At 36.2% G+C, this 27,167-nt stretch overlaps 1 protein-coding gene across 2 annotated transcripts in view; it reads right to left on the reverse strand.

Moving 5' to 3' along the window:
* The window catches only part of TRHDE (thyrotropin releasing hormone degrading enzyme), a 205,178-nt gene that overhangs the window by 122,735 nt on the left and 55,276 nt on the right, over positions 1-27,167 (reverse strand). For both annotated transcript variants that reach the window (XM_027661969.1, XM_027661961.1), the window contains exon 4: positions 1,966-2,120. In XM_027661969.1, coding sequence (XP_027517770.1) covers positions 1,966-2,120 — 155 coding nt within the window. The remainder of the gene's footprint in view (positions 1-1,965; positions 2,121-27,167) is intronic.

Consider the following 27,167-nt stretch of genomic DNA (forward strand, 5'->3'; position numbering starts at 1 on the left):
ATTAAACAGCAGAGGCAAGAAATCCCGGACCCAACCAGGTGTCAGTTCAGGACATTTTCAATTAAGATACTATTGTTTAGAGTTCCTGCTCTAAAGTTTCCTTGAGGGAGTATGAGTAAGATAAAAGCAGACAAAATTACTAAGTAAACACAAGACAGTATTTTGTGGCTTATATTTTTCGAGGGTTTCTCCCTCAAAAATTGATTTGCAGATGAACAATCATACTCCGTGTGACTCAATTCTGCATCTAAAAAGTAGAAATAATGTTTCTTTCACCTGAATATTTTCTATCTTGTCTAGTTACCCAGTGAAGCAGCTAAGCAAAGAGCTGATCTGCAAGATACTGAAACAGAAACAGCAGCAACAGGAATAGAGGAAGCTACATTTAATTAAGCAAACGGCACTGGAATTAATATCCACATGGACACCAAGTAAACCTCCTCATTTGCTATTTTAAGGTCACTTAAAAGCACTTTATGACCACATTTCTATCCTAAAATAAATTCAGTTACAGCTTTCACCCACTTCATGGTCCTCTGACATTCCCAGAAGAATGTGAAAAGGCTTCAGTTTCAAAGAGAATCAAATAAACAAACTTGGAATGTTACTGATGTGATAATTGCCCACATCTGAAGTACAAATTGCTCTGGAAGCAGAGGAAATTATCAAAGCAGTGCAAAGAATAACTGGAAGTAATGAAATTACTTCACAAAAACCAAGATTTAAAGCTGAACTTAGAAAAAGGTATTGACCATCAGATTTAATCAAAAGGTTTTAAGGGAAGTCACATAACCCTGTAATCAGGAGCACTGAGCCTGGCTTTACAAATACACCACATGGAAGAATCTAATACTAGCAAGAGCTGGGATTTGATGATCTAATGTGTGTTTTCCTCGCCTGATTCCTCAGGCACTGTAATTTTTCTAGCTGAACAGTGTGCTACCCTATTGTAATGCACGATAAAGAGCTTATAATAAAATCAGATGATCATATAAACATTAAACCAGCAAAAACATTCAAAAAAAAATTCATTTTGTAGTTAGGGACTTCATATTCATTGACAGATTTAATGTGAAACATTAATATGAACATGAACCAAACATTATTATTTCCAGGTTTATCTGCCAGAACTCCATTACAATGGCTCCCTTTTACATGGGACTTCTTATTTGCAGAAAGTGTTAAGAATTTGCATTGCCTTTAAAGAACACTGTGTAAAGTCACAGATGTAAGCCATGGTGATTACACAGTAGGATTTCATTCATTTTAACCTGAAGGCTATGATTATGCCTCTTATGAGTGTAAGAAAGCGTTGCCTGCCCCTGTAGCAAATTTCTTCAATAATATCTGCATTCAACTCAATATTACTAAATACTTGTAATGTGTTCAGTTTGAGATAAGAAGATGGGGAAAACATAAAATAAATTTTAATATGGGTTTATTATTTTAAGTTTTCTTATTGACACAGTTTCTGTACACATAAAGACTTGATTATCCACCAACAGGAAACAGAGTGGGTTAAAAAAAGAAAAGAAAAAAAAATGGAAGTATGTGTATATATGATGGAAGAAGAAGCTGATTACCAAATTGAGCCAAAAGATTTTTTTGACACGAACATGAAATTCAGGATGAACCTGCTGTAGTTCTACGATTAATAACTTTCTACAGTTATCAACATGTTTATTCTACACACCAGCAACAAACACAGAGACACAAACATACAGAATATAATCATACAGAAGACAGGGAAGTTGTTCATTGCTACTAATTTTCTCCTCTATGCCCATTTTGAGTCTTCACAGTTCCTGTATTGTAGGGGTATGTCTTACAGACCTCTGTGTTATTTGGATTTCAGTACAATGGAAGTTGCAACTGTCCATACGTACAATATAAATTCATTTTCAGTTTTAAAAAGGAATGCATGGTTTCTGACATTATAATCAAATATGTGAACACCTTTAATACCTGATGACATAGCTCATGTACAATGACCATGGTGACATCCAGTAGGTATAATATAGAAGAAATGCTTGGATCTAGCAGTATCCTTTGCTCCACAAAAACACTCAGTCCCCAGTTCTCCATAGCAGCATATGGATGCTTAGGCACAGCTAACAGATCTAGAAATAGAAAAAATATATGTTAACTCCTTGTGGGAGCTACTATGCTGAAGAACTATTGTAAGTAAGACCATAAGTCATCACTAAAAGCATTATAAACAACACACATAAAAAAAACCCCTTAATTTCAGCTTTCTAGTTACGTTATTTAGGAAACATTAATAAAATATTCATTTTTTTTTATTTTATGCCAATATCTGCTCACACATGAGCACTATGTTATTGATGTAATACATTATTAGTACTTCTAATTGAAGCTTTATATACAGAATTCAGCTTATTTACAACACCTTATTGATTTATTGCTGGGTTTGATACTGCTTCTCATGTTTACTATACCATATCAATTTGGTAAGATAGACTTTCACAGCAAGTATTTTTTATCTTTTCATTAAAGCAACTTCTTTGTGAAAATCTTATACATAAATACTGTTTCATAAGAAGGAAAATGGCAAATTGTTCAGAATCATCAGTTCTTACAAAACAAGGTATCTTTCAGTGTGCACTATTGCTAACACACATCCTCTAGGAACAAGACTGCTGGCAGCCTCTTCTCAGCCCCACAGGCTGGAAGTGGGACCATACACAACTTCAGGAGCATTACTTCAGTTTTGTATTCAGTAAGTGACAAAATATTAGGAAGAAAATGGGAAGGTCCTTCATCAGGTAAAAAAAAAAGCAATGAGGAATCTCAGTGGCATGAAGTTGAATAAGACAATATTAAAATACATGTGTTAAAAAAATCTTACTGTAGAAGATTGAGAAGGAAATAAATTGACTATCAGTATAGAAAGAAATCTAAAATTACAGTAAATTTTTCTAGGGAATAAACCAATACACAATGCTGCTTCATGACAAAAAACATCTGAAAGAGTCCAGAAACAACTTGTATGTCTGTAAGAAGACCAGTGCAACTCATGTACAAATCAGACAAAATTTTGGAATCTACAATGTCACATCAGCATAGTGCTCCCTCCAGTCAAACTAATTAGCCTGACTTCTTAATTAATTAGCCTGGTTCCCACACTCCTCTCTCATTTGGTTCTATTATTTCTGGTTCCAAAGCCAGTTCATTGGCAGTTATCACATGTAGTATACATGTAGGTGGTAGTTCATTGGGTGTTGAAAGATCTCTGGGCTGACTTCCTAACCAGAACAAGAAAAATTCTGACCTACTTATTCTAAATAATACTCTAAATTATATCACAGCACTGACATATCTCCTAAGGCTGTCTGTTTTGGCTTGCTGAAGTGTGGTAGAATTGGCTTGGAGAACAAACAGACTGCAGGAGCTCTACTCCAGGATTCACAGGAAGTTGCCACTAAAATATCAGGAATGGAGAATTTGGGTGTATTCTGGCATTTCCAAAAAGGGCCTGATGCAAGAAGCACAAAAATACCAGCCTCCTAGCACAAGCAAAGAGAGAATCTAGCAGATACTTCCAAATACAGGCAAAGTAAAAATATCCAAATCACAGAGACATACTACAAATGCTAAAGAATAAGTATTTTATAGAAAAGCAGACACTAGAACAAAAGCATAATTAAAGAAATTAAAGTAAAAATCCAAAACATGCTGCTCAAGATTAGATATGCAAGCAAATTCAAAATTACACGCTTTCCTTTTCTTTTTCAGTTGAAGCTCGAACTGTACTAATTTTTTAGAGTAACTGCAATTCGTTATAAATTACACGTAAAATGAAAAACTCGTGTCTGAAGGTATAAGGATGGGGAAAAAAGGGGACACAAAGGCTACTGAGTGAAATCACTGAAGTTAACAGTAAATCTTCATTGACATTAAATAGGGATCTCTCCCATTCTCAACTCTGTAAAGAAAGCCCTATCTCCATAACTTCTCCTACAGCAATTAAACCACCCTTCAAAAGGTGTCTTCAGAAGATGAATACAGAGAGACTCTGTTCTTATTTACCCCAATTAAGTTTTCAGCAATTCCCCTTAAATTAGCAAAGAGACACAGAACAAAAACTAGCACAAAAGCAAAACCAGTTTTCTACTTTCTACTGATCCTTTTTTTTCTTTTCTCTCCTTTGGGTCTATTTGTAGTTTTTGGTCTTTCTTGTCAGTCATAATGTATAGATTTTGTCAGTGTCAGACAGTTATAAACTGGAATAACTCTCTGGAACTGGAAAACAAGGGTGAGGTCTCACACTAAACACCTTTACGGCTAATTATAGACTGTCTTTCACCATTTGTGTCATTGGTATTGGTCTGCTGGTTTAGACTGATACTTTATAGCACTGACATACCAATAAAACCTTCCAATTTGACGGACAGATAACTGCCTTGCAGGTAGGCAACCACAGAGGGATATTCTAAATCACTTTCATCCAACACAGCCTCATTGCTCTGCAAGCCTGAAAACTCCTCTCACGCATTGGCTAATGCTTAAAGGGTTTTTCTGAACAAAGAAAACAAAACAGATAACCCCTTCAGTTTCCAGAATGTTAAGCCCTGAAGATGACATGACCATACCAATAATGTTGAATGAATATGAGCACACTACCTTTCCTAGTGCAGGGACTGATACACTGCACTTTAATGCCAAAGAAGAGACTTAATATCCAGTGACTGACAGAATGGACCCTGAACATAGTCATTGTCATAAAATCTTTCACTTCTGATTGTCCACATCTAACCTGAGTATGCAAGTCTTGATGTTAGTTTTTCATTGGTTGGTTTTTGATTGCTCCAAAAACTTCTACTACCTTTAAATAAAATTCCAAACGTGTTTGGTTTTGTGGTAAAAGACACAATAATCTATATCTTTCTCTGGGGAGGAATAAATGTTTGATTTCAGAGGAACAATGTTTGATGTTCAAGTCTTAACATGAGAATTTGTATTCCCGTCTTTATCACACCATTAGAGCCCTGAGGAAGGTATCCTGTGCTCCTGGAGGTGACATCTGTTAAGGTTTCGGTGTCATTTTTAAGGAGTAAGGTAGAAAAGGAGGGGTGATACACATTTTGATGGAAATATCACTCACAACATCACTGTGCAAAAGTGTTCTGCACTGACTGCAAAATGGGAACTACTAAATATATAACAGTTTGTGTATGTGCTGCATCCAGTCACTCTGTACACTATTAAATTCTTTGTAAAGCACTTGTGAAAGTTTGATTATGTGGATATTGCTGGAGAAATAGAAATGTATGTTATTGCTTGCAGAAAATAATATCCTCATGCATCATAAAACTGTTACTTGAGATTTCCTGATACAGTAGCACAGTCCTGTGTAGTGCTGGAATAATAGAGGGTTTCCACCTCCTGGCCTTCACAGAGACTAAATTCATGACTAAGAAGTAAAAACTATATGGCTAAAATAAAATCACCAGACAAAAATTTGTTGGAACTTCACACTAACATGTTCTATGGTACAATTATTTGAATACAAGGATAGCCTTTGGACTTTTAAAAATCTATTTCTGTGTGAATCTCATGAAAAAAAAACAAGTTACAAAAACTGTACATAGCTCAACAGCTGCTTTTGTTTCCAAACATTTAATTAAGACATCATAACTATGTGAGTTTACATCAAAATATAATCCTCTGACATTATTAGTAAGTTATCATCATAGCGCAAAATGGAAATTAGCGACTTCGTGACCAACACCTAAGTTGGTCACAAAGCGAATACACATTTGATAGTTTTTTTTATCTCTGAACTTAGTATCTGTGCAATTTGCACAGATGATACTGTTTTTTCTTTTTTTCCACTCACCTATGATATTTTCTAGGTAGTTAAAAATGCTTAATTCCCCAACCACACAACCAGGAACACCACTCTTGGTTTAAATGAGAGCAGAGGTAGAACTGAATAGGATTAAATGCAAAACAAGATCCAACTCTCTCATGGAGGGTACCCTGAATTTGAGGGTCCTCCTCCTTTATTATCCTACTCTTTTTCAAACATCAAAGCATCTTTTCCATCACTGTGATTCCACTATATTTAACCACCTCCACTTGAAGTTGGACAAGGATACTGGTTTAACAGATACACATCCTTAATATACATATAAATACGACATGGACAGAGAGACACCCACATCTACATTTACTAACATCATGTACTTCAATCTTATTTGATTTAGCTGTTAGTTGTAATGCAACCAAGGACTAGATACTGCAGAACATATGACAGTATTGAATTTCTAATACTCAAGGTAGCTGTTATAAAGCACCTACTAAGGCAAAAAAATAACCAGATGTGCGAATGATTTCTGCAAATCCTCAGTTAGCACACATGTCTCCCAAATAAATATGAGACCCCTGAAACACTGCAACTTGTAAATGAGAACATACAGTGACAAACAAGAATTTTCTGTCAAGCATCTTTATACACATATTTTCCTTAATAAACCCAGGAGGCACAGAGATAAACTGTTCACTGCATGAACTCCATGTTTTACCCTTATAATCCCCATTTTTATTACAAAAACAACACTACAAAAATAACTTGAATTTACCTACATGAACCTCACGACACTTTTTTCGTTCATTTCTTCCGTGAGGCTTTCTTCAAGATATCAGGTGCAGATATCATGCTCCCAGAATTTCCTTTTTTTTGACAAAAAATTCAAAAAATTATGAGGAAGCATGGGCTAATATCACCTTCTTTTATTCATACCATAAGTAGGGGGTTGCCCTTTTCTAATGCTGCAAAATGTAATGAACAGCTTTATTAAATCTCTCTAAAAGTCTGGTGCAATTTCTTAAATGAATGTTGTTTCATTTCTTTTACTAAGTAGAAGATGCTTTTCTATAGCACAATACCACTTAATGATTTATGTAAATTTTAAGGAACAAGTCAACTACTAAAAGTGACAGCTGTGGTTAAAAAACATGAAGTCAAATCGTAGTTATTGTAAGGAATATTCAAATTTTCTACTGATAAAGAACTACTGATATAAGTACTTACAAGAAACATCTAAATTGGCTACTTTATTTTCTGTATCGTTTTATTAGTATATGACAGAGGTTTTTGTTCTGGAAAACCAAGTTATTCTTCTATATTCTTTCATCTCTTAAAAAATATTGGGGGGGGGGGGGTGTAGATCAGGAAGCAACACAACAGGATGACACATCAAAAAGCCCAAATGTCCCAGGGTTGGTGAGAGCTCTCTGAAGCCAACATTCACCTTGAGACACTTTGAAACACCTGAGTTTTAGAAAATATTAAGTGCATGTTTCCTAAAAACTAAACCAATTAAGTATTTAACTTCTGGCAGTTAGAACCTAGTTATCCTAAATTAGCTGTCTTTAAACTTAATAGTATTCCTCTGTCTCATTTCAGTACATGCAAAGTATTCAAATACACAGAAGTTGCACATAACCTGGATAGCACCCCCATGGGAAGTGTTCAACTGTTTCTGTTTACCCAACGCTTACTCTGGCACCCATCAGTTTTTATCTCTGGAACTACACCACCAATATCCTTCTGTAAGCACGACACTTACCAACCCCCATGGACATTAGCCTGCAGAGTTAATGCAAAGGTCTAAAACTGTTTGCCATTATTTCAGTCAAATCAGATGGCTTGTGGCAGACCCTGAGGAGAAATCACTGACACACAGCAGTTTATTGCTGGGCTTTTTATTGCTTCTTATTGCTGTACAAAGTATTACTTAACATTAACTGACATAAACAATGGATGGATTCACAGAGTGTTTGATACAAATAGCAGATGTTTAATGCAATCCAAGCGGGAAAAAAAATTGTGAGAGAAAGCTGGGGAGGGTAAGGAGAGATAATAAGCAGAAATTCAGAAAGTAAAAATTTTGCTATTTTTTCAAGTAACTGAGCCTTGACACTGGGAGATGGTTAGTTTACAGTTTAAGAAAATAAAATAGAAATCTGTTGATTTTATTTGATATGCATATTATTAAATATGCAAACTTTCAATTTTGATACCCCCAATCTATAGATCTATAGATCATGTTATTTCAAAGTATATCAAATGATTCATTAAAATGAAAAATGAATGCAATCGCCCATTGAGGATGAACTGCACATCATCTTGGTTGTATCGATCTCCACACGAACAATGCCTTTCTTTTAAAATAATACCTGGATAAATCATTATGAATTCCTGTACAACATCAGACAAGGAAAAAAAAAATCTTTCTTTAAGTTTCTTTTTAAATATAAACTTTTTTTGCCAGTCTTCAGTTTAATGTGGGAATTCAAAACTCAGACACACAAGGAATTGTACAGATCAAACTGAGACAGAGACTGAAATCAGCTCAGGTTTCTGTTACTCCAAGATACAGTGGTAGTACTGTAAATGCATCCCCTACAGTATGTATAGAACAGATGAACAGAGAAAACACATTCCAACTCTCAACACTGAAATATCCGGAGAGAGGAAAAAGCAAGAAATACATTTGTTGCCTTTATAAATACTGTATCTAACGTAAATACTAAGAGGACTGACATGATGGAAAATTGCCAACAGCCATTTTCCTACCACCAGAGTTAATAGAGCATGAGGATTCTGTGGTTGAAAACAACACGCCACTGATTACTGAGCACTTTCAGTATGAATGCTGCTGCAAAGAAAATGATCAAGTGCCACTGCCATATTCCTTCTCTTTGCTGCAAAACCAAGGTGCAGGTACACGGAAAACTCCAGAAATTCTACTTAAGAGTAGTAATAAGGTAAAATAAATTTTCTCATCTGGCATACATAAAAATTATTTTCATTACAGTAACAAAGACATGAATGTTTTTGTAAGTACAATACTCTATATACCAAGATTTACCTCTTTTATGTTTGTTTTAAAGTGAGATCGCATTCACAGGTGATGGGCAGAGTTTAACAGTGAAAGTAGAAATAGGAATTTTGGGAAGACAGGTAGGTATTTCTCATTACCAGTATCTTAAAAATACGTATCATGATATTCCACCTGGAGATAACATTACAAAATACGGATAATCATATTCACTACATCTGAAGGCCATGTTATTGTAGGAACTGTATCTATTTATCTTCTCCTCCAGAGTAAGATGAAGAAATACAAATGGTCTGTCCTGGAGAGCTCCTGAGATACTGTTTTTAGGTCTTGCTGTTTATCCTAAGCCCTAGAATAAAGCATATTTTACATTCTTATGCTAATTCTTTAGATAATATAAGATCAGGATAAAATTTTACTATGTTAATAGTAAAAATAGCAATCTATTAGTCAGTTTATTTAATACACAATTTTAATAAAAGAAACAATAACTTTCTGTGACATAGCACAAAAGGCCCATCATCATGAATTCTAGAGAAACACAAATAACAGAGGATTCATTTTGTCCTCATGCAAGTTCAAACCCTCTCCTCCCTGCTCATGCCCAAGGATGTCACCACTTAAACTAAGTCTTGTCACAGCTCCATACTCACAAGCAGCTCAAAGTACACCCTGATGGGTCAAAATACAAAAGTCGAAGGTGAACTTCTTGGTGCATCTAGATATCCCACAGAGATTTAAGTAAGTGAATTTACTACTTTGTTCTATTATGAATCAGCACGGTCACAGGCTGCCAGCCACGTGCTGTGCAGCTACTCATAAGAGATGAAAAATCACAGTTAAAAAGCAGGCGTGCAAGATCATAATACAAAAAAATCATCCCTCTCTACATAGTTAATCCATATTTTCCACAGTAAAACACAGCACCAAGACCTGAATCTTGAAGAAGCTTCACTTCCCCAATGCAGGAGGGTTGAGCAGTGGGCTCCATTCAGCCCACATCCTATTATGCAGAGGCAGGTAGTAATAATGTGTCTGATTAAAGAGGGTCCTTTTTAAGTTACTCCTCAACGTCAAATGGTTATCAGTAGGGGGAAAAAAAAAGAAAAGCATTAAAAGAAATTAGCAGGATGGAAAAGCAGAATAGCTGAAACCTTCACAGAGCTGAAAATCCCTCTTAGCATGGAAAACAATGGGAAGAGATGGAAATGGTGCTTCATTCTGCACCTGGAACAGACTTATACTAGTGAAGAGAAAAACAATAATTAGAAAACAGCCTTATTTCTGACAATTGTGGTTTCAAACATACTTGAAGTATTTAACAGTTTCAATTAACTCATAGAGTAGAACCCAAAAAAGAAAATCTATTACAAAAATTGAATACTGCAAACTATGCAAAAATAAATTTCTAGAAAGAAATATTTGTGACACATTTGGTGAGAGAGAGGTTGGTGACCAATACAAAGTGAACCGTGCTAGTTAAGTTTGGCAAGGAGCTAACCAGATCTGAGAACATAAGAGATTGGGACAGACCTCAGACAAGTATTTCAAGAATAGAATAGACTATCGAGAGACTCAGAAAAAAAGCAGAGCCTGACAAACGACAGGCGTCATCTAGTCCTGAACAAAGTTTATAGAGATCAGTCAGATCTCTGACATAGTGAGCAAGATTGATAATCCAATATCCCACCAGAAAATAAACCCAAGATAGACAATCATCCAGAGCTCAGAGAACATGTGGAGCTGTACACGCAGTGACAGCCTGGACAAGTGACACTCCTTGTCAGTGTGGGGGAAGAAATACTGAAAAGCTGATGGACTAAATCTCTTCACCAATGGAGGGACCATACTGACAAAGGAGATGATAACAGCAACACTAACTCCTACTAGTATTTCCTTGGTACTTTTATGATACACAAATGGGCATTGTATTGCTATACTTTTGTATAAAATATGCCTTGTTATAGTTTCCTTAAATCACATTTAAGCCAAATTCAGGTATTTCCATTCAGTCGTACATTTTATCAGTAACTTTCAAAACTGACAAAGCTGCTGAATGCTTACAAAAGTTACCACCAAATAAAAAAATGTATGTTTAATGTAGTTACATTGACCCATATCCACACTGAGCTGGTACTGCCAAGTGGGTAATCACAGCTCAGGTCCTTGTGCGTATCTTATGTTTCATGTTTTCCCAATCATCAAAATATTATTCAGAAGTTCTGGTCTAACAATTCATCTGCAAGAGATACTACATAAAAAAAGTACATCTTCCCTTGCTTTTGCACACAAAGAACTCATGTAAAACTGAAACTTTTTTTTCATTGCCTACAAGAGGAGATATTTTGAGAAGTCATTGATATCAAGTACTTCTTTGTTAGATGAATATGCAAAATTCAGGCAGATGCCATTTGAAAAGGTTACGCATTCATCTTGTGATGGCACAGACAGTATATCAAATTTTACTGAGTAACATTTCATATGGGGAAAATCAGGAAGAGAGAGTGGCAAGAGGCTTTGGACAACTTTGAAAAGACTAAAAAATGCCAAGCTAGAAATACACACACACACAAAAAAAAAGCATAAAGGACATATATTGGAAGTACTGTAATTGAAGTACAGAGACAAGGCAAAGTATGAAGGTGGTGTTATCATCATGTCCAGTCAATAGAAATGATACTGAGATTCCTTGGAACAATGGATTATATCACTGAAGTTGTGCCAAATGTAGGATGGTTTTTTTAAATCAACAACTACTGTAACCACTACTGAGAAATCCTGTTTACAGACATCAGAGTAATCCACGAAAAGGCAACAAGAACTGAAAAAGATAAAGAGATCTCCCTGTAATCCCACAGCCAATTCAGAAACAGCATAACAGAAAACATAAAACTAAATTCTTGAAGTACCTTTAATATAGCATCAGGGCAGTCCTCTAACAGAATCACACAATGGTTGGGACTGGAAGGGACTTCTAGAAGTCATCTTGTCCAATTCCTCTGCTCAAGCAGGGCCATCAAAAGCCAGTTGTGCAAGACTATATCCAGATGGCTTTTGAATATCTCTAAGAATTGAGACACCACACTCTCTGAGCAACTCTGTGACAGTGCTCGGTCATCCTCACTGAAAAAAAAGTTACCCATGTTCAGAGGGAGCCTCCCGTGTTTCAGTTCATACCCATTGCCTCTTGTCCTGTCCCTGCACACCACTGAAAAGAGCTTGGCATCATCTTCTTTGCATCCTTCCTTCAGGTATTCATGCACATTGATGAAATTCCCCCTGAGCCTTCTGTTTTCCAGGATGAACAGTCACTGGCAAACAAGTGAAGAGCTAGACACTGTCTATACCAACAAGAAAAAAGAATATCTATAGGGTATGGATTAGACCATTTTTTAATGGTCCTTTTTGACTTCTTAACTATTAAATCTCAAACTCTCAAATTTAGTTCTTCAACATAAATTGAAAAAAAGAGAATCAGGCTTTCTTGTTCTTCAACCTCATGGTAAACAAGTCATGGAACTAAACCAAACAGAATAAATCAACATACATAAAACATCATTCTCCCAATAGCACAAGAAGCTATAACAACCAAAACCTGATAAAACACTTGAGTATCAAAGATGTTGAAGGAAAAACAGTAGTTAAGTTGAACAAGGTAAAGAAGCCATAAGAAGAAATTTGAGTAAAGTGAACCTAAAGCAGACAGAAACTCAGTATGGCCAATTGCATCTGCCACCTACAGAAGCTGAGAATTTTCCTGATCAGTCCCTGGCAAAAAGAAAGATACCAAAACAGACGTAGTACATTCTTCTAAAATGGCACTATTTGTCCAAGTACAATCTTGTTTATGTCCCATGTTACAGCATGGCATTACAAAGTCATGGAGATAACAGATGTCTGTTCTCAGTACTACTAGCCCACTGAATACATAAACTTTTCCAATTATACAGAAATCAGAATGGTTTTCCTGAGTAGAATTCCATTCTATGCATCATAGGTTTAAACATTAAGGTTATATTAAAGTTATATTAAAGAACTATAACAAAGTTGGGTTCACAAATCTCATCAAAACTTCATGACCAATGACTAATTTACATTAAAATAATGTAGATTTTATTTTAAAGTGTTTCTGTTATTATGACTTTTCTATTAGAATCATAATTTTTCCATACCATCTTGTTTCACTAATATTTACAGAAAAAACAATTTCTAATCATTCCACTTAAAATTAAAAAGCCAATTAAATATTTTGCTGGATTGGTAATGTTTGATGAAGACTATGACTTAGTATACAGGCTTTTATTTTCAGAAAATATAAGAATAACTTGCACAAAACAAGCATTGTAATGTCTATTAGAAGAAAGAATAATCTGCTAGATCTTCAGTATAATGAGAGACACAAAAGAACAACTGGTATGGGATCAGGATCTAATAGTCCCTGAATCTAGGAAGTCTTTTTGTTTTGACTCCTATCAATATAGTTGAGAGTATACAGCTAATTCAATGTGCACCATGGAAACATTCTTAAAAATCTTAATAATACCATGCAGAGGACCACTGCAGTCCTATAGTGAACTTAGTAAGCCAGGATGCCAAGTCATCAAAACATCTGCAAGATTCACACTGAAGCCTTTGAACCAAGTTCTCCTTTGCACTGGAGACGTAATCTCCTCCTAAAAGACAGACAATAAAACAGTCTAAATGAAACAGAGTTTTTATGTGGTTCCTGGTCCCTTTTCAGTGCTGGAACAACATAAATCAGATTGCTGGTTCAAATGTAAATCAGAATCAAAAGGACTAGGACTTGCTTACAGCAAATGATTAAGTATGTGGGAGATCAAAGTCGAGCGCTTCATTGACATCTGAGAATGCAAATGAGAGATGTAGAAGAGGATGAAGAAAAACAAAGGAGAACTGGGGGATTCTTTCTTGGTGCAAGCATTAAAAATCTACTGTTTTAAACTAAACAATGACAATGTATCAGTGGAGGAATCCTCTCCTTACCTCATGGTTTTACTTGACGAAAGGCACATTATGGTATATCTGTAAGAGGTCAATTTGTTTTGGTTTTTTCATGCTACTATATTCACACTCCTCAAGAAGATATTTTACTCTTTAAGCCAGTTTTGTTCTCTCTCATTTAGTAAACATTGATTTTTTTCTACCCGTCTGCATTTCAAATAGAAATAAAACAAGCAAGGGTGGTTTTGTTTAATACCTTCAAAGGTGCTGAACCTCCTCTGGCTATCTGGAATAAAAATCCACAGCTGTGACTTCTTTATGGATATTAAAATCCCAATTTCTTCTTCTTTAAAGCTTCAATAGTTGTTTAAAAGAAGTGAAATACATCCTTCTTTAAAGATTACAGGAATGTTCCCACACTTTGCATGATCTCAGTACATTCCTACAGCAGTCTGTGCTGCCTGGGGGTTCAGCTTGATGTCAGCTTGAAAGTATGACAGTGATGACCAAAGACAGTCATCTGCCGAGATAAGTTACTAGGGGCTTCAAGAATACCAGCTATCCTGACAGCAAGAAAAAATGAAACACATGCTTATTAAAAGGTACTTTTGTCTCTTGCCACAGCTATATGCTGCACAAGGAACTGCTATTTCATTTACAGGTGAAGACTCGGTGTTGCAGTGATGGCACAAATTTTAGCCAAAGGAGTAACATGCTTGACAAAGTCATGAAGTACTAGATTATTACCTGCCCTGTAAAACCTCAGCACTTGAAGTAACCAATAAAACTTTAGAAGCACCAGATAAAAGATGAAAAATCCCAACCACCACTTTAAGATCCAGAAGAGCACATTCTTCCATTTGGCATTTAACATCCTAGATACCCACTTTTTTCCACAGGCATTCTCTCATAATTTTATATTAACTATTTTTTGTAATAAATTTATGGGTGAGCTTCAATTGAAAATTAAATGTCCAAACACAGTGAATTAATTGTATTTAATCTACAATACACAGAAATGCATAGACTATAGAAATATACTCTAGCAACTGGTGAATAAAGGCAAGGAACACTTATAACAAAAGTTATCACAGAATTTTGCTACTTAGTCTATAGAGTATCAGTCCTTCTTGATAGCAGCAAAGTGTCATTCCTAGATTTCATCTCTTGAAATGTTTTCCCATAGCCAGAGGAGTATCTTGACTTGTATCAGGATGCAATTTGATCACAATAGTACTGCTGAAATTACAGTTAAGAGAGCACATCTCCAGGTACACTAATCCCTGTAATGATTTGGCCTGCTGAAAATCCAAGCTTCTCCAGACATTCCGGCTTCCCCATAACTCTCACTGTCAATCCAGTATAACTCTTTCCTCTCAGTGTTATCTGTTAACTTTCTTTAGTGGTGCCTCCCTCTCTCTATATCAAATTTTGCCTATATCAGACTATTGCCTTTCACATCCTTAGGTATATTTGCAATTTTCTGTGTTTGGATACTGGAAACGAGTAAAGAGAAAACTGAAGAGAGAACTCAATCTCATGTGACTCCCAAGAAAGAAAAGTAGTTGTGTCATCAATTCTCAAAACTCCTTTGGGTGTATGTAATCAAAGACCCAAAGGAAACGCTTATCAGCCTTTCTTATGCAGTATCAGCAATTGCATCTTTTTGCTACCCTGTTAATGCATCACACTGACATATCAGGAACTTTCCCCTAGGTCACAGTGGCACAGGTCTAGAGTATTTTTTCTGGTCTAGTCTATTCAACAACATGTGATCAACTTACCTGGCTCATATGGGAAATTCTGTTTAACATATATCCAGGTACAATGAAAATTTGGACCTCTTCATCTCCTCTGCTTTCTTTCCAACTTTTGAGGCTTTTACCTTTTGTTCTAATGGTTTTAAGCATCCTGCAAGCAGTTGGCAAGTATTTTGTGGTTTCTAAAGGACTATTAAGTAGTCATCTGCAACTCAAGGTGATCAGATTAATTTCTTCAGCTGCTTTCTTGCAGGTCTGACCACTGATCTTTCCTCTTGCTTCCATCAGAATGTGTCTAGAAGAGCAGACCTGCTGCAATATGCTTTTTCTTGACTATGTCAAAGTTCTGTATAGGTATATGAACTAAGCTAGTGCTGAAGAAGCAGCAGCGTGCTCAGGAAAAACACCAACTTAAAACATAGCTGAAGCAGCATTCTTACGCACAGTTCCAGGCTACATCTGTCTTTCCTTGACGCAGAGCTGTGTCTGCCAGCCCACAGAGGAAATATGTTGGAGGTGATTGAATGGCTCACCCAATTATGCTGAACTGGCACGTGTTGCCACCTCATTGTAATTTTGCATCAGTAAATCAACAGTTAAAAGGCATATAATACAAGGTAACTTGAAGTGGTCGTCATTAATTATGTCCTATCTTTTGCTTAGTAACCACCACAACAGAGCCTTCAATAAAACTAATCCTAATTACAGTCTGACAAGTTTCCCAAGATTTATTTTAGCATGACAGTTTTGGAAACTACAAGAGTTGTTCATTTCCTTTTTATTTCACAAGTATATCCAACAGAGTTACAGTCAGAGATAAACAAACACATACAAAGTGCCATCTGAACATCCAGGAAGCAGCAAAGCCAGTGTTAGAAGATACTAGTGTGCCCTGAAAATATTAAAAATTAAATTTTTAGTAACAACAGTATCAGCTTCAGAAACTGATAAAAAGGTGGCAACTTCCATCTGATCTCTCATTGCAGCAAATTAATCAAAAATCTCTTCTGTACTTCACTAGAGATTCCGTAAAAAAGGATTTTCTTCTATCTATTTCAAAACAATCTCCTACCACTTTCAATGTGCATCAGAGGTAGTAGTGTCCCTTGTAGGATTTGATGAACCATAGTTCTGCATGAATTCATTTACATTTTTATCTTTCCCTTTAATAAACTCTCTCTGAAGAACCCCCTTAATAATATATTTTGTGCTCTCAAAGACAAAGACTTTTGGATAAAAATAGGGGAGACTAGAAAGCAGGGAGAGAGAAAATAATTTTTAATTTTAAATTCCATCTCAGAATAATTCTCATCTGAACCATTTCAATGTTGTGACATACACTTCTCTTTGTTGTTAGCCTCCTTTTCTCTTGAAAACAAGGAAATATAAAAAAGGATGTTACTGTTTTTTCCCACTTAACAACGAACTATCAGGATGAAATTTTACAATGGGGGGGAGGGGCCGGAATCAGTCTTCACTACTGAAAGGTACAGCCAAATTTGGAAAGCTCTGTTTATGTAACATAGCTTTATAAACTTTTAATAGTTAGCATATCAGCTAGCTTTTCAACTCCTATAACTAGGACAGGATCCTTCACTTCAGCAAAAATGACAGTCAGAATGAAATAAAACCTTTAAATTAAAGTGTTACAAGAAGAATTTCATAAATACACTTAAAAATCATGAGTATGCAGTGAACGAGGAAGTGTCACATCTCTCATTCTCTCAAGTCACTCATATATGGTACTGTTCCTAGGAAAGAAAGAATCCTTGTATTGGCCCACACCTGTTCTGCCTCAGCTTTGCTAGAAAATAGGTTAGTTAATAAGAAGTGAAAGATAAAATATTTTCTCTGCCTTCAGTTTGAAGTGTACATGTACCAACCTTTTCTATACATTTTTGTCTTCATAAATCCTAGAGTGGTATATGCTGGAAAAAATTATATAGCATTGGTTGCATAACTTTAACCCTAAAACTGATTTCTGAGAGGTACCAGCCTAAAAAAACACTAATTATCTTATTGCCTAACAAGGAGATTGCAAGACCAGGTTTCTTTTCTCAGAAACCCACTCCCACCAGCGTAAAGGCTTCACGTGTCACTCCATGCTCTGTTTGCATTGATACTTGGTTGCTATTCAGGACACTGCAGATAATGCCAATTATAGGGGCCACAGACAGTGGCAGCCTCTACAGAGAGGCCTCTGCTTGATCTCACTTCCAGCACAAGAAGGCTGGCACACCTCATGATCCAGAGTGAAGCAACAGATGGGAAGGAGGGAAGAAGAAAGAGAATCAAAGCTGTTCCACACTGGTTGCTCAGAGGTTGCCAAAACAGACACTGACAGCAAGTAGCCATAGGGAACTGAGGCAAGCTAAAATCCTCATTTCTCAGCAGGTGCAAAGCAAGGAGACAGCATTCTAAAACAACCCCCTAGGAAGTCCTACATTTTTTCCCCTCTCCCTTTCTTTCTTTCTTTTCTCTTAAACAGTTTCATCCTCTAACAAACAAAATTGCCAGTGGCTTTCAACTTACAGCAACAACCTGGAGGCAACTCATGAGTACTTTGTCAACAATGCTAATCCATACGCCAAAGAAAAAAGACTTCCATTTACAGTTAAAAAAATAGAAAATAGTTTTTTTCTCTGCAAAACAGGCCTAGGAAATGTAAATTGATGCAATCGGGTCCCTAGGGCGTTCTGCAGTGTAGAGTTCTGCTTCTGTTCCAGCACTGTAGATCTATCTTTCTCTGTCCCACTCTCCTACACATACACAGTTCTACTCTATTTCACTTATGCTTGTATGTACCTCACAGAAATCACAAAGAATGACTCTGTATGCTCTGGTGTGCAGATATTCACTTAAAATACACATTACCAACCACATAGCAAAGATTTTCTCTTGTTATCACTGGAAGACACTTCTCCAGATTAATTAGTCAAAAACTATTCAATGCCACTTAAAGGGAGAAGCAGCTTTTTTAATGCCCTTGAATTTGGGACTTAGAGTATTGAACTGATATGGTACTCCAGTACTCCACTTTTCAGGAGCTTTACCAGCAACAGGGAGCACATTGAAGTTAACTAGTTATTTTTAAATCAGCCCTAAATCGAGTTAAACTGAAACAAACATATGCGTTTTCTAAACCCAAACAGTAGTTTGCAGTTAAAAAAAAAGTATAATGATGATTTGAAGAGAAGAAAGAAGTACTTTGCCCTTCAACCAGCTTTAGAACTTTTTCCCACATTGTATGGTTTAATTAGTAAGCCAGTAGTTTTTCTGACTGAGAACTGTTATTTTCACATGTGCCCTCTCTCCTCGGGTAGCCTTTTCCCACCCTTCACCAGAAATGAGTCCAAATAACAAGACAGATTCTTTCTCCTATAACACAGATCTATCATTAGAATTCTTCACTCTTCAGTCTCTCTCACTTACCCATCTTCTGCCAGAAAACCTCTTATTTGTATACGTCAATCCAGGCAGGAAGAAATCTAGTACATCCATCCATCTTCTTGCCATATCCTCCTTTTGGTAGCGCTAATGTGAGAGAGGATACCCAAACAGTGCTAAATGCCTGGACTGGCAATGAGTGAACCCTTAACAAGTTGTTTTCTCCAAGGCATAAGACTTCCTCCGCTGTAGCCTGAACTATTCCATAGTGATAGCCTGACACTGACTGAAACACGTTAGTCTCTTATTTTATAGAGAGGTACATAGAGGACATGTCTGACCCACACAAAAGGCAACACGGTGTTTTGACAGAGAGCAGCTATGGTGGTAACAAGTCTCTTTGGGAAGACAATGAGTTTGAGATTATTGATCTTAATCCTGTCTGGAAGGTTACACTGATACTCTAACAAATATCTGAAGCTCACTTTGCACCCAGAATCAGAAAATGCAATCCTCATCCCCTCTGGTGACCATATAATTCTTGCATCTTACTTTACCCAAATGTTTCAGTGAGCAGCACCACTGGGAATGAACAGCTGTAAAAAACCTACAGCACAAGCTTATCCCTTTTTTCATTTGTTAGCCTCTCTCTCCCTTCTGTCCTTTTATCCCTGTCAATCAGCAGGTATATTATGTGCTGGAGCAAGAGGGTTTACATATCTTACAAAGTCTCAGATAATCTACTGTAAATGGATGCTTTTATTCATCTGACTCTTGCCTTTTACAAGACCTGCAAGGTTCTGGCCTTGATGAGAACTGAAAGTACCCGGTTTTACAAATTAATCTGCCTCCCTAGCAACAGTGTGGATTTTCTAAGACCCAGCTCTGGGAAAGAACTGCCTGTAGTAAAGCTGGACATGGCCCCTATCAGTACATGAAGCAGAAAGAAACCAAGTGGATTTGGGAAAGATGTGGAACTGGCACAGCCTGAAAAAGAGAAATAATACAGTACCTAAAGAATATACACTTGAATTAATATGCTAGTATTCCATAAAATAGAAGCAACACAACTGATACAATTACTGTTACTGCTGCACCTCAGTAGTGACATCTAATGTAAATGCTGAAACCAGGGCATTCATATTTTCTGTCTTTCATATTTTTTAAGTAGCTAGTGGTCCTAAGAGGAAATAAGTTACCATATCATGCCTAAATTGTCAGACTTTCCCTTGATTACAAAAAGCCCTTTTTCTCTGACATGTTTCTCCTTTCTGCTCCAGGCCTCAGGTATGGCACTAAGTCAAAAGGTACTCCTTCAAAGCAATGAACTACACGTAAGGTCTAGGTTCAGTCTTCCCTACTTTCACATTTTCCTTCCTGCCCACTCCTTACAGACCAATGAAAGCTATTGAGTCCAAGAAGTAAACATCTGTTGTTCAAAGACAGCTCACTCATTCCTTTACCAAGTAAGGATACATTTACTGTGGAAGAAACAACAAAATTGTACGTACAATATTCTATATGGAATGCTTTACAATTAATGTTTTCATTTTCTTCTGAAAAGTGGTGTAAAATGAAGCACTCATGGCCACAATGAACTTTCAGAAGCTAGACATGAAGAATCCTATCAGTCACCATGACTAGAATTCAGACTTCACAAGATTCACTTCTGTCAAGAAATTCTGAATCCAGAACATTTTCTGGTAGGAATATCAAAAGCAGAAAACTCTAGACATATTTAAACTTGAGTTTGATGAGTTGCTTATATAGTTTGTTGTCAAACACAGCAGTAGAACTGCTGTACCTTTCCAGGCTGTGTACCCAGTTACATGATGCATTCTCTCAACTTGGCTCTAACAAACCCTGCATTTTCTCCCAAATTATCATTCTGGGGCTGTTGTCTAACAGCATTTTAGAAAAAATCTCAGATTGGGGAAAGAAAAAAACAACCACTGGTATTCAGAGATACAGTATTTCTGTTTGCCTGTGCTTGTTTCTTGGTCACTTGTTTGAAGGATGCCGATACCACATGTGTGTCAAGTAGAGTTAACCGACGACATTCTTAGTCCTTTCAGAAGCCTGACACCAAAAGAACTGTTCTGTCTGTTTCCTTTAACATACAGTACAAAAAGTAACAGCTTTGATTCTGACGAGTCTGATTCAAAAATCAACCAGCACAAATAGGCCACGTGCATGCTATAGAAGCACACATGAAAAGCACACAGAAATACATACGACTAAAACATCTTTCCATCACTTGACATTTCCCACAATGAACATGGAGGAAAAAAAGTCCCCCGTCCTTGAGAGAGAGTTTGAGATGGCTATGCAAGCACTAGAGAAGTGAAATATCAATAGCCGAAGTAACTCTACTTTTGCCTTTTTTCAATCTGTTTCATTATTGTCTTCCAAAAGGACACCACAATGAAAGGAACATGCTCCTTGCTGTTCAGAGTGAAGTGACAGCTGGGAGGAAGAACTTACTCACTTGGCACTTCCCCAGATGACACAACTTTTGATCCAAGAATCTACTTCTAGAAATGCTGATTCACTAATGAGTGGGATAACTGAGCAACTGCAGCAGTGATCTACACATGAAACTGGTATTGTCTCCCCCAGGGAGTCCCTACAAGGGACACAAAAGGCTACCAAACAATCATGCTGCCGTAGAGTAATGTCATTCCTGTCCCCATTTCTTCAGATCAGTCAGCAGCCAAAACATGTGGGTAATGTTGTGAAAGAAAAAGTAGCAAAACCTTTCTATCTGAAACCAGAAGAAGCCTTGTTGACTATCTCCTACAGAAACCCAGATGTGAAGTTCAGCCCCCTTCCCTTGAAGCAACGAGGAGACTCTTGCCTGTTTGCACACAACAACTTGACAGCAGCACCTGATCAGCAAAAGATCTATACTGCAGACAGATTTCTATGTATTTACTTCCTAGGCTATACAGAAATCCTTAAGTTGCTTCTCCAATGTAGAAAGAAATACAAATTCATGGTTACCATCTATTAATTTAAACCTGGAGTCAGATACTTTGATCACTACGAAGTGAACAGGGATTCAGTGAAATTTGAAGGGGTTTTTGCCATGTGCCATATGGTCTCACCAAATTTCACAATTCTACCTCTAACAACATTTAGAAGCAAAATATTAGTCTCTCTTCCAGTAGCCCATCAAGCACCTCACTTTTGCAATGTCACAGCCCCAACTAAAACACAAAAGCACAATAAACCTACTTCACATGAACAACATGACCGGTTTAGGAAGCTCATCTACCAGAGTCTCCTATGAGAGTGAGGACCTACTTTCAGAGAAGGACATGAATTCATTCAGCTATTGCACAGAGACTCTACTGTCTGGAGAATCTTTCTCCCCAGTTTGACACAGGAAGAAACAATCAGTTACTATATATAAAGAGACAACTTCTTTCTAGGGATTTTTGTAGTGTTTCCCTCCAGTAAAGATTGTTTCTAGCCATAGAAGAAAGCAACAAAGGTCAGACAACATTCTTTGGTCCTAAGCCTAGCATTAAGAGATGGATTAGAGCTTGTGAAGAAATTCTGAATTTATAAAATTGCTCGATAAAAGCAGAGTATAGTTCTTTATGCAGAGAACAGTTGCAAAAAATTGGCTTGCTGTTTCTGCCAGCTCAAAGTTTTGAATCGATGTCTATGGAAACCATTTCAGGTTTTTACATTGACTCCTCTGGGCATGGAATCATGCTTCAAACAACCTATATAGCTAAAGATTCAATTATTTTGCTGTATCTTAAGATTATCCCTTGGGCTTTCCTCTGTGATTATTTCTTCCAGATATTTTTATTCTATCTAGAAATCATTTAACAAAATAATGTAAATTCTCCACAATGTGATAGAAAAGACAATTTCCTTTCTCAGCCGGTAAAAAGTCAATGGCAAATGATTCTACCTCTTTTTACATAATTTACTTGGCTTATATCTTTGGATGTCAGTGCACAGGGGCTCCTATACTAGTCCTTCAAGTGACTACAGCCATATCCTTCTCAACAACCTTTTCCACTGCTGTCTTGTCAACACGAGCTTGATGAAAGATCTCAGAGAAAGAGGGGGGAAAAAAACAGAGGAACAACATTTCTCACCTGATTAACAACTTGCTAGCAACAATAAAATATCTCCAGATACCTTAACATTGAAAAGTGGTGACTCATTTCAGGCTTACTTGAAAAGGCAAACAAATTTTTAACTACTTAAACTACATATGCTTTTGCACAGAAATGGCAAGTACACACAGAAAAACATTTGAAAGCTAATAAAATACCAGTTTGTTGGCAGAAAGCAAAACAAAACAAACAAAAAAACACAATCATAGGAAAACTCTTACTCTTAGAAAAGGATCTGACAAAGAACCACACAATGATTCTAAATCTGGTTTAGAGAAATGCTGACTTCAGTCCATTGCTTTTGTATTCTGAATTAATGATTCTGGACACTCTTTCATGAGATATTCCCTCATATTAATATGCAAGGTATTGGGGGGGAGGGTATTTTTTTGATAAAAGGTGGTTTTTTCCCTTCATGTATCTTTTAGAAATTTCATGTCTATCTTTTAAAAAGATCCTAGGATCCACAAGAATCTTTCCCAGCAGCTTATTTTAACCTGCGTCATTTCAACAAGCTGATTTACAGCAGTATCTAATAACTATTTTAATGGCCCATGTGTGGGGAGAATGGGAATAAGCAGAAATAGGCAGAGTTGCTTCATAATCCAGACTTTTCCTAAAGTTGTCAATGTATGGCATAATCACACCCCAAAACAAAGTCTGAGAGGACCCAACAGGGAAGACTTCCCAGATTTATGGACTCAAAAAGAGACCATGGATTCAAAAGCACAAGTGAAGAGTTCAGTCTGGAAAGCAAACTTATTTTTTCTTTAATTTGAATAACCTAAGATTTGGTCCTTAAGGCAGTAATTTCAAGGAAACCCTAGTGAGGATGAAAAGGTTTACTGGTCTGTTACTCTTGCTACTGGTATTTGCATTTCCAGGATGGGAAAATCCTGTTGTACAGAGCCGTACTACACTGAAGTGCTCTCCAAAAGAGCCAGAGATTCCTCAGGCAGGTATCAGTTGAGAAGGTGACCCCAAACAGTTGCACCATTCACCAACATGAACATTACTACTCACAGATCTCTAACAGTATAACACATCAATTAGTAGATCACCTTTTTATGAACTGCACATGCACTTCAGTATAATTTGCAGTTTACTTGTCATGCAGGCAGCAACACATAAACCAGGAATCCAGCTAACAATTTGAGAAGAAAAGACTACTTAAAACTGAAAATCTAGGACTGAAAATCCATATCAAAAATTCCATCAAACACAAGTGAAAGTAAACTCTGTCTGAAGCACCTTACATTACATGAATTCTTTTACAAAATTCTTATTTACTATTGAAGGAAATCTAAAAAAATTATTTCTTCTGCAACCAGGTATCAGGAAAGAGGTGACTGAAATTTGTCATATGTACTTTTCATATTTTTGCAATGAAAGCTTACTGCAGTCAATTGCAAACCATTACCCTTCAAGTTTTTTCCATTTTTTTGAATTATAAACCTCAGCACAATCAATACGAAAAAAGGTCAGCTTACACGTTTGTTCAAAAGCGAAGTCTCTTGCAAGTAAAAAAAAAAAAAATGCATCTATTTCAACTTTTTCTTCATTTATATTTTATTACATGAATTTTAAACATTTCTTCTGTAAGCACATTGGTATTGACATCTGTTAGCTACCAAACATTCCATACATTTAATACCACTGCAGATAGAAATCACCTGTTGGCATCTCCCAGCTATGTATTTAAAACTTCAGGGTAAAAAGGTACTTATATAAGTTTTGAGTCAGTAAAAAATAACCACGTACTTAAATTCAAACACATGACTTGTTGAAATTGTTCCTGAATTGAAATCTCCACTGGCAAATTATTCATTTGAATGTATAGGGTTGCACAATTCTTCCTCTTCTATTACGTTCTTACTGAAAAAATAGCTATTTTCTATGTCCATTGAGGGTGTGCCAGTTAACAGGCTAAAAAAAAAACCCACTGGATACATTTTAAAACTACCTTTCTTCCAAAAATGTCTACTGCTATTTGAAAAACAAAAATCAATAGTATTATTTTTAATCACAAAATACAAGAATCTTTTTCCAATTGTTATTCAGTGGGAATGTTTTTAACATATTTGGATATCACTCTACACTCTAATGTTGCCTATTCAAGAAAATCCCTTTAGCAACACTGATAATCTTTTTATAAATCAAATTTGCAAGCTCTTATAAAACCTACAACCTCATATCCACTGTCCTCCGTAATGTCAAATATTTCTGGTCACAAAGATATTCTTCCAGCCTTACCCATCACCATATGAAAATATATATGGGATGTCATTTATTCTGCCATTTATGGTACAACATAAGACTTTCATTTCATATTCTATACTACATATATTCAACAGACAATATACAGAAATTCTGAGCATCTGACAGTATTATTTCATTTAAGAAAAAATGAGACTACAAATAGTATTTTATTTGAACTATAGAATATAGGTTGGATAAGAGTGAGTAACAATAGAATTTATAGCACTTCAGTGTTGACTTAATCACTTATTATTCTGAAGCACTTTTGTCTTAGTGGGGGTTTACATGTTGGAGATTCATTGATTTACACTATTAGTGAAATTTCACCAAATATAAGTTCAGATTTATGCCTCCCCAGACAGGCAAGTATTTAAAGGCACGACATGGCGAAGGACTTCTTTGGGTTTATTTCATCATATTGCAAAAGAAGAATTGAGTTGGTCAGAAGCAGAACATCAAGAACTGAATTAAAAGATGTTTTTACCAACAAGACAGCCTCCATACAAATTCTGTTTGTGCCTAGACATGTTTGATTGATGGTAGCTGATGGGATTACAGCCTAGTTGAGGCAGCCCACAACACACAAATGTGCTATTAGTAGCATGGTACATTAATCAATAGTGATGAGTGTAAAAAAATCTAGAATCTGATCTCAGTATGTTTTACTTAGTTTTTGACCACAAGTAATGAAAAATTTAAGCAAAAACCCATATGCACTGATCATACAGTATACCTTAATTGTACACTCAGAACTCGTTCTAAAAAACTTTTTGTCTACAGAAATACAGAATAAGAAAACTCCCCAATCTTGTCTTCTAAAATTGTGTAATATTTTTGCTTTGGACAGCAAACTGGAAAAGAAAAGAAATTAACTTTTGTTAATTACATCAAGATCTAAAAGAAACATAAAGGAAGACAATGAAGTCTGATTCAATTGAATAAAATATCTTAACTAAAAACATTCTAAATCAGATTTATGCTAATTTCAAGGCTTAAATGAGACATCTTTTTAAGATCAAGCAGACAGAATATTATCTTCATGTCTGAAATCATCTTTTTAAAGTATACATTTAGGTGCAACCCCATTTAAAACATAAATCGAGTATGCATACTGAGTACCAAGGACAACCAGGTGGTAGCTCACATGTAAAGTCAGGCAGTTCATATTGATTCTCAAATCTGCAACTCATCCCAGCTCCTGGCAGCTCTCCAACCACGAACTGAATTTCTAGTCTAACAGCACTTGGGATTCCCCATTTCAATGCTCATCACAATGTATAAAAACATGAAAGGAAGATGTTAAGTAAAGATTGCTGTAATAGAGAAAAGCTGCACATTCAGGTTTAAAGATGGAGAGATAGGTTCAATGTTAGAACAGCTCCAGTGGATATAAAAATATTGTTGAGAGCAGAGAAGGCAAACAAAAGGTTATTTATATGCTGTTGTGTGCTACAACTACAACTCCTTCACAATCATGTTGGCAGGGATGCAGAACTTAACACAGTAGTGTAGAGAAGCTAGTATCCCCAGATTCAACAGTTCAGTCTATCTGGCAAACCAAACACCCAAGATAAAGTCTGAATAAATTCATAATCCCAAATGTCATAAAGTGGGACTCCAAGTGAGATAAATAAAGGAAGGGGGGGAAATCCTTTTTCATCTCTATTTTAACTGCTAGAGAAAAATTCTTTTTAAAGAATATGTATCTCAGTATGCTGCTAAAACCCATTAAAACTTTATTGCATTTTGAGTACACAGAACTTTTAAATCTGAAGTAAATCTCAGATGAT

The sequence above is a fragment of the Corapipo altera genome, unplaced genomic scaffold (assembly GCF_003945725.1).
Source record: "Corapipo altera isolate COAL_440 unplaced genomic scaffold, ASM394572v1 1, whole genome shotgun sequence".
Taxonomy (NCBI): Eukaryota; Metazoa; Chordata; class Aves; order Passeriformes; family Pipridae; genus Corapipo; species Corapipo altera.